Source organism: Bactrocera latifrons, unplaced genomic scaffold (assembly GCF_001853355.1).
Source record: "Bactrocera latifrons isolate USDA-ARS-PBARC rearing strain unplaced genomic scaffold, ASM185335v1 scaffold_157, whole genome shotgun sequence".
Lineage (NCBI taxonomy): Eukaryota > Metazoa > Arthropoda > Insecta > Diptera > Tephritidae > Bactrocera > Bactrocera latifrons.
Window position 1 is genome coordinate 537,090 of NW_017535041.1, and position 8,914 is coordinate 546,003.

The following is an 8,914-nucleotide window of genomic DNA, read 5'->3' on the forward strand; positions in this document are numbered from 1 at the left end:
GCGATTCGATCAATCCTGTTATTATGCCTCGGATATTCGGGAGCCTTAAGGTATTCGGCAGCGGCAGCAAGTGCATTCCCCACTTTGGTTCTGGAAACACGCTTTGGAGACTCTAGTGCTTTTAAATATTCAGCAGCGTCAGCTAATTTTTCCTGTGCCAATATTAGTGCATTGCTACGTAGTTCACCCTTGTCGGGTGCTTTGAAGTATTCGGCGGCTGAGGCGAGGCGTTCCTTAGCRCCGGCTTTTATCTTAAGCTTGGATGCTTGTAGTGCTTTGAAATACTCTGCATTCATACCATCTACATCATCTCTGTCATTATAATGCTCAGCAATCTGTCTCTCAAAATCATTGGGAATATTTTGAGTCTCCGAGAARGTGTCGGCGTTAATGCTGCCTACTAGCAGAGCGCTGACCGTGTAAAGCAATATTGATTTCATTTTTATTTTATGGAAAAGTGAAGCGACGGGTTATCGACTGCTCCTTAAGGTTGTTATAGTTGAATAGTGCGAAAAAGTTTAGCTAAACCGTCCTTATATACTAATCATTATATAGTTGTGATTGAAATAATCGATATACCTTTCTGGGCATTCTGAGAAATGTTGGGTAATATATTTTTTAAAAGGTTTTTCTATACAACAGTTGAATCAGATGTCAGTTGTTTTTTAATTTATTTAAAATATTTAGCTGATTAGTTCTTGGTTGTTGGCCTCAGGCGCTATAGTCGTATACGCAGTTTTCTTGTCTGAATGCCGTCATCATACCTATAACATTAGTTCTTATCAGGCGTTCAAGCTGGAGCTCATTTGTTCTCAAGCGCATGCACCTAGCAGGAGTATTTATAATATAAATATATAATAAACGTGAATGATTATTCTACTCCATTTTAAATTAACCACTTTTTAGTGTGTTTTTTTGTATGACAGTGACTTTATGAATACTAAAAACAATTTTTGTATTTACGTAAACTATAGTATTGTAAAAAGTACGCCGCCCCCGGGTGGGCTCGAACCACCAACCTTTCGGTTAACAGCCGAACGCGCTAGCCAATTGCGCCACGGAGGCTACAAAAACAGTTTGTCCAAAATGGGGTTTATAAAGAAATATGATGCGAAGATAGAGAATAAAAACATTACATGTAAGAGAGCAGAAGCGAGCACAGAAATGACCAATCGAGGACAGTTATTGCTTTTACTATTTTCTTTCACAACTTATTGAAGACTACCGGAAATCGTAGTTCAAGTCAAAAAATTGTTTACATATTTAAAGGTKATACGAAAATCAGAAGAAATTAAAAAACTAGGCGGAGTTACTACTTGCTGTAACAATATTAGAATCTAAAATAAGTTTCTTTATTAATTTTATATCAAGACACTCCTATCATATGTCATGGAAAGGCTTTCTGATAAGTAACATTCAATGGAATTTACAATTAAAGCTAACTGAGATTATTTTAATTCCTGAAATGTCAGACAGACTACGTATGCATAAAGGTGATTTGTATGCCTTTTAATCAATACAACTACAAACATAACTGTATAAAGCGTGCTAATTTTAATTCTCAGGCGATAAATTACATTCATAGAAGCATGAAATATTTCTTATCAACTAAATCTCTTTTCTCATGAATTGCAGATTTCGTGGGAATGCAGCATACAACAAAAACYAGTTTAATTTACAACGAAAAGCTTCCTGTAAAAATTTGTAATAATTGAAATAAACAAATTTAAACTGATAACATGTCTCTAGATTACATCTCTAGTATTGAAAATGTTCAATTMCATTTGTTTACATTTGTTTAGATTGTTTTCAATAAATTCATAAAAGCAAACCACAAAAATAGCTTAGACGAAAATGTCCAAAAATTGTCTGCACTTTGTCTACATTACTGCTCGGCATATGTGCTTTCAGCGCGGACACCGCTTTATGTAGTAAATSTAGGAATCAAACATCGGATTGGATTACCCAACGTCTTAATTTGAACTACGCCTATGAAGCATGTAGTATGAGCTATTACTGGCTTTCGGATGAGTTTGTCACCAATCTGGTCGAAATAAGGAGTGCGACCCAGAAGATGCACAGAACATTAATTTTTTTTTGAAATGAAACTACTCGCAAAATATCTTGTAACGCCCCCGGGTGGGCTCGAACCACCAACCTTTCGGTTAACAGCCGAACGCGCTAGCCAATTGCGCCACGGAGGCGTTGCTTAAGCWCTTTTTGACTACCTGTTGACGACTATTTGATCCTTGTGGATTTTATTTCTTAAGTTTCCAAGATATCAAAATCAAAACAAAATCAAAATCTGCCGTCATATATTCCCTTAATTATTTGCTAGTTTTAAGAAAATGTTACTTGATTGTTAAGTAGAGTTGCCAAATAAAAAAAAAAAAAATTAGTACACCAAAATAATATTTACTATTTCAAATACTGCATCAGATGAAAAATTGTATGTTCGAAATATTTATTGCAGGTTAAATACCAGTTTGATTACATATAAGTTGTCATTAAAAGTTACTTTCATATTTCAGATCATTTTAGGGTTACAATTGTTTTTAATATATATTTATTGCTTTTTAATATGTATTTATTAATTAATATCTGTCTCTTATACACATCTAGATGTGTATAAGAGACAGCATATAAGTTGTCATTAAAAGTTACTTTCATATTTCAGATCATTTTAGGGTTACAATTGTTTTTAATATATATTTATTGCTTTTTAATATGTATTTATTAATTAATATATGACACTTAAATTTACACATTAGGTTAAGCTTGGTCACACTGGCTGACCTTCACGGGATATACAGACCTACAGGTCCTTTGTAATACCAGATTGAAGTTCATTATAGCTCATGTTATAAGAACTCCTACCGACAGTGTAAAAATGCTTGAAATAAGATGATAACCCCACACATCCCCAACGGTACTAACACGCTAGAAATATTAAATTTAACCCGTGAGATGGCATGACAGCTCTTGATGGAATCGGAGTAAAAATTTCGAAGTTTAATCGAGACTTCGTATCTAATTCTGATACTATCTCCAATTCCCTATACTATGAAGCTCCTATATATCATATCTATATATCTGAGCCGAGTTCTAATAAGGCCGGTCATAAGCAGAGGAGTTGTTCCAGTTCTCTTTCATGTCTACTTCCCTGATAGTTTGAGAAAGAGAATATTGACAGAGTTGCATGGTTGCGTTCCAAAAACTTGCATGCTTAAACATTTGTGATACGAAGTGATCKGAAAATAAATGAGAACACAGATCTCGTTTAAAAAAGAGATCTATTTCAATTGGCGAAGTTTTCACTTTGGAGTTTTGTTAATCGCTGATTTTATGAAGCTAGTTGCAGAACCTGTTAGTGCTGTAAATACCTACGCTATGATGAAAAGAGCTGTTTTAAATAAGAATAAAGTATAAAGAACCCCTTGATACTGTTTACAAAGAATCTGACCAGAATTATATTACCAGAATCGAATTACAAATGAGTTAAGGGAGAGATTCCTAATACATATAATTGTATGATGGTCGGTTAATAATTTCAAACTAAGTGGAACATATTTTCTTATCTCGCGATTGTTGCAACGAATATTGAACTAGTTCCTAGTTGAAGAAGTCCATTACATTAAAATAAATATTTATATAACGAAAAGCAAACTTTGCAGTTACAAGGAATTACTAATAATGCATCGCTTTCACAATAACTAAGCCCGACTTTGTTGCCTAACAGTTACTAATTGATAAGATCATTAGTATATAAAGCCTCGCACTGCAGTCAGCAGCGCATTCAGTTCGATTACACATCATAGTAAACTACTAAGAACAACCCACAAAATTGGCTAAACATGAAATSCTCTATCATCTGCTGCATCCTGGCGACAGTACTGCTCAGCTTGTGCGTTTTCAGCGCTGAAGCGGGTTTACGCAAGCCCAAGAAGCTCACACCGGAATTGGAAGCGAAGTTCGAAGTTTTGACCGCTTGGATTGCTTATCGTCTCAATTTGAAACACGCCAAGGAAGCTTGTGTGGGCGAATATGGCTTTTCGGATGAGCTCGCCACTAATCTGGTCAAAATAAAGGTGGCGAACCCAAATGATCGCGAGAAGTGCTACGTGAACTGTCTCTACAATAAATTGGTATTCTATAAGGATGATGCCATCAATAAACAAGCCATGAAGGAGTCGTTGTATGAAATTGTCGGTGAACAACGCTTACTGAATATTGTTGATGGTTGTCTCAACGCTGGCGGCRTCAACGCATGTGACAAGGTGTATAAATTCCATGCTTGCGCCTCACCGGAATTCGACAAAGTACGCAGTGATATCTTCTTGCCCGATGAATAGACAAATTCTATTAGTTYGAGTTAATGTATTTATTTAAAACAATATATTTAAGAGATATTTTGGTTGTAAATTATAAAATATTTATAAAATAAATAAAATTTTTAGTAAACAAAGTTAATTTTTTCTTTCTATTGTGTATATCGATAATATCTCTCTCTGCTTTCAACTACGTTTAAAAAGAGAGTAAGAAAGGCATGCGCCAATCATCAATATAAGACGAAGTAGAGGAGTTATAGAAAATATTGTGAACTTACACCAAAGGTGGTGTTTTTGCTTCACGAAACCGTAAATAAGCCAATATCTTTCTGTAGTATATTCATCTTGAGGAGGTGCTAGAAAAGACTACACTTTCTACGAAGCTTGAACGTGTAAAAAGAGCGCCTCCAACAAGCATCTTTGGTACACTTCGGACTATAAGACAATATCATTTAATGTAAATTTAAACATTTCCCTTGGAAATTGGTGGCAGGGTTTTGCTGCGAAGTGTGTTCTAAGGTTCAGGGAAGCTGGGTATACTTGGATCACTGCATTGTACATTCCACTCGTAGCGACTTTTTCTTCGACGAGGGATTCCATATATGGATGGCAAGAAGTCGCTGGAGAAGACGCGCAGTGAGCTTTTTAACGACTGGGTCGAAACACGTCAATCTAAGATTTAGGCTACCGGAAAAATTTTGCGCTTTTCAGGCAGTCGTGGCCGCTGCTAAGGTGTGACAGACGTTTTGGTAAGAAGTACAGCTTCTTTCAGAGCGGTGGGAATTCGGTCTGACAGCAGAACGACAATACTAGCGTTCAGATTGCTCTCTCTCACTAGAATTGGCATTAAGCTACTTCATAATCAGACTCTTTTGGGTGCCTGGTCATAGCGGAATCGTTGAACCCTGCAAAGCTGACGGGCTCAACATCACCTGTCTCTTATACACATCTAGATGTGTATAAGAGAGCTGCTAAGGGGTGATAGACGTTTTGGTAAGAAGTACAGCTTCTTTCAGAGCGGTGGGAATTCGGTCCGACAGCAGAACGACAATACTAGCGTTCATATTGCTCTCTTCCTGTCTCTTATACACATCTAGATGTGTATAAGAAACGAGTCTGTGATTTTATCGAAGCGCTTCGACTATTTATAAGGGTCTTTTAATTTATTATATAGGGGATCCCGGTTAGAACGGACCTCTTAACCTAACTTATAAACCGGTATGCCATATATATATAATGTATTATAATTTAAGAATACATTTACACTTAGGGGAAAAATTTAATCTATTTCTAGGAATTGGTTTTAAGAAAATTAAAACAGCATTTTAATTAAAAAAAAAAACAAAATCTGGACACGGATGTCTTTTGTCTAAATTGTTTGAAAAATAACAAAGATATCCCGTTAACTAATGCGGCAACCACCAAGAAATTTTAGATAAGAATGGATCTGAAAGAAAAGCAAGTGCAAATATTGTCTACAAAAACTTATTTAACTTTTTTTTTTCAAATTAAAAAACATTTTAGATTTTTATATGTTATACATTTTTGTAATGAGCAAAGTTACAAACTTTAAGAGAAGATTCTGGTACAGCTGTTGGACAATTAACCCTTGATTTAACCGATATTCAACCGCAATGACACTTTTGGTGTCAAAATACGTGATATATCAAAGAAAACGTGAAAATTTCTTCTTTTTTTGACATTTCCATAATATATTTTACTTTGTTTCAAATAATTGTGTAATAACTTTCTCACATTATAGTAAAATTCCAAGTAAAATTTTAGTCCATATTTCTGCGTAAACTAAAATTATAAATAAACCTGTTTTACAACTTACAAAGATTATATGCAGATTCAGATTACCTGAAACTAAATTAATTTACAATACTGATAAGGAAACTCGCAATACATATACATATATGATCAGAGAATACATAAGTATGAACATCTGTTCATATCTGCGGATTATAGCAACGAATATTGAAATAGTTCCTAGTTTGGGAATTCCATTGCATTGATTATATTTCTTGATAATTTGAAAGTGCATCGTGCRTTTAACTAAAACAAAACATTACGATTACAAGGAATTACTAATAATGCATCGCTTTCACAATAACTAAGCCCGACTTTGTTGCCTAACAGTCACTAATTGATAAGATCATTAGTATATAWAGCCTCGCACTGCAGTCAGCAGCGCATTCAGTTCGATTACACATCACAGTAAACTACTAAGAATAACCCACAAAATCAGCTAAACATGAAATCCTCTATCATCTGCTGCATCCTGGCGACAGTACTGCTCAGCTTGTGCGTTTTCAGCGCTGAAGCGGGTTTACGCAAGCCCAAGAAGCTCACACCGGAATTGGAAGCGAAGTTCGAAGTTTTGACCGCTTGGATTGCTTATCGTCTCAATTTGAAACACGCCAAGGAAGCTTGTGTGGGCGAATATGGCTTTTCGGATGAGCTCGCCACTAATCTGGTCAAAATAAAGGTGGCGAACCCAAATGATCGCGAGAAGTGCTACGTGAACTGTCTCTACAATAAATTGGTTTTCTATAAGGATGATGCCATCAACAAACAGGCGATGAAGGAGTCGCTGTATGAAATTGTCGGTGAACAACGCTTACTGAATATTGTTGATGGTTGTCTCAACGCTGGCGGCGCCAATGCATGTGATAAGGTGTATAAATTCCATGCTTGCGCCTCACCGGAATTCGATAAAGTACGTAGTGATATTTTCTTGCCCGATGAGTAGTAAAATCGCATGGGGATATATATAGGCTGAAGAAGTGTCGTTGGAGAGAGGAAAGTACTCGAAACCATGAATTGTTCTTATACCTATAAAATATTTTAGTTATTGTAGTTAAATTAAAAGTAATAAAAATTAGTAATTAATTGTCGAATGAGTTGTGTATTTTTTGAATGTACATGAWAATAATTTTTAACCAAAAAAACCATGATTTTTTACCGCTTATGCGATCTTTAAGAGTATTTCGGGTAAATACTCAGATATGTTTTAAGGTGAATTTAATAAATCTGAAATGTTTGAAGTTTTTAGGTTTAGTTGATAGTCAAGTCAAAATGTTTTATAAAAGTATATTGTACTAACAGGTTTCTGCCTATAGAGACACTCTGGAGCACATCTTCGGCTTCCTAAGATATTAAAGTCAGTGAAAATGTTCCACGATGAATTCTTCTTTCTTCTAACACTAAAGTCGCATTCGCCAACAACGCGTTAATAAATGACAAAGTCTCTTCAATAAATTCATATCAAAATTCTACTCAACAAAGCAAAAACTACTGTGCCATGTGCTTACAGTACCCCCGACTAATTACAATTTATTTGACATATGAATCCTGTCACCTACACCTCCCTCACACAACCAACCACAAAACTTACCACAAAGAACGTGAGCAACGGAAAAGCCGCCGTAAAGACTTTTGGGAAGCACATATAACAGCATCATTTGACATTTACTGTCAAAAGATTTGTGAGGGGCCGARCTGCGGGAATGAGCAATAAAATGCGCGCAAAGAACGGAAGTGCGTCCAGACATTGTATCGTTTAACCAATGCGCCCTGTGTCTAGCCAACAACAATGTGAGTGTCAAGTAGTAAGTTTTTTGGCTGACTGCCTTAGTGTGTCACTTAAATATTATTGCATCTCTCTTAGCTGGCAGCAGTGAGTAGAGAGTGAAATCTGAGTAATCAGTGTGCCAAGCAGCGATGTCAGCTCTAAAGTGAAATAGACATTGTTGGGTCGACAGCAGTGGAAGCACATATAAATACACGAAGAGGAGTAGTGGCATTTACCGCAGGAGCTGCGAAGGGTCGTCACGCTTTTGGTCACCATGTTGCTTGTATGTTTTATGGCAATATCGTGTATCATTAACGATAATAAGACAGGCGAWGCTTAACCGAATTGTTTATTGTTGGTGACCCCACAACAGCCAAAACAAACTACAATGACTTCGCGGCATTTTGCAGACCGAARTAAGCAAGGTTGGAGCATTCAAGTCGACAATGGCGTTTCCACATCCCATTCGTTGCAAACCGCTTCCATTGTGCCGACGCGTTTGTCGTTGTTGAGCTTTTGCAGTCTTTTTCGAATAGTTTCACGCTGTCTYTGGTGTCTGTAGCCACATAGTTGCTTTTTTTTATTTGAAACGTGTTGTGGGACCTGATTAGGGTAGGCTTTAACATTGGCATACCTCGATGGCTGCAATTCAGGTTTTCAAAGGCGAGCAAATATGTGGATAACGGCGCATAGTTTCCACTTTTTATATTTGATTGCCACACCCAATGTAAGAGGAGTTAGGTGTTAGAGGGAATATGTACAGTGGGCTACTTGGTATTAAAGTGAATGAGAAATACTTTCATACTTAGATGACCTGTATCATTAAAAACATATTTTGTTTGGAAAAAGCTCGTTTATCTCCAGTTTTCTGTAAAATTCTGCTCCAAGATTTTGTGTGGTTGAAGAGAGCCAGGAACATTGTCTGCTTGTATGAAACTGCTCCTTTGGCATGAATTAGCAAATGTCACGAAAGCTTCAGAAAAAATAAGTAAGAGTAGAATTTTTTATG

At 36.3% G+C, this 8,914-nt stretch overlaps 2 protein-coding genes and 2 non-coding genes across 4 annotated transcripts; 2 read left to right on the top strand and 2 right to left on the bottom strand.

Annotated features, from left to right (window-relative positions):
• Positions 1 to 991: 991 nt before the first annotated feature.
• Trnan-guu lies at positions 992 to 1,065 on the bottom strand. The gene has a single exon. It is a non-coding gene; the product is annotated as a tRNA-Asn (tRNA).
• A 1,065-nt stretch (positions 1,066 to 2,130) lies between these two features.
• Trnan-guu lies at positions 2,131 to 2,204 on the bottom strand. The gene has a single exon. It is a non-coding gene; the product is annotated as a tRNA-Asn (tRNA).
• Positions 2,205 to 3,718: 1,514 nt separating this feature from the next.
• Positions 3,719 to 4,421, top strand: LOC108966171 (general odorant-binding protein 56a-like). The gene has a single exon (XM_018928933.1). It carries the CDS (start codon positions 3,855 to 3,857, stop codon positions 4,350 to 4,352), a length of 498 nt encoding a protein of 165 aa, XP_018784478.1. The 5' UTR covers positions 3,719 to 3,854; the 3' UTR covers positions 4,353 to 4,421.
• A 2,028-nt stretch (positions 4,422 to 6,449) lies between these two features.
• On the top strand, positions 6,450 to 7,231 carry LOC108966168 (general odorant-binding protein 56a-like). The gene has a single exon (XM_018928930.1). It carries the CDS (start codon positions 6,586 to 6,588, stop codon positions 7,081 to 7,083), a length of 498 nt encoding a protein of 165 aa, XP_018784475.1. The 5' UTR covers positions 6,450 to 6,585; the 3' UTR covers positions 7,084 to 7,231.
• Positions 7,232 to 8,914: the final 1,683 nt, after the last annotated feature.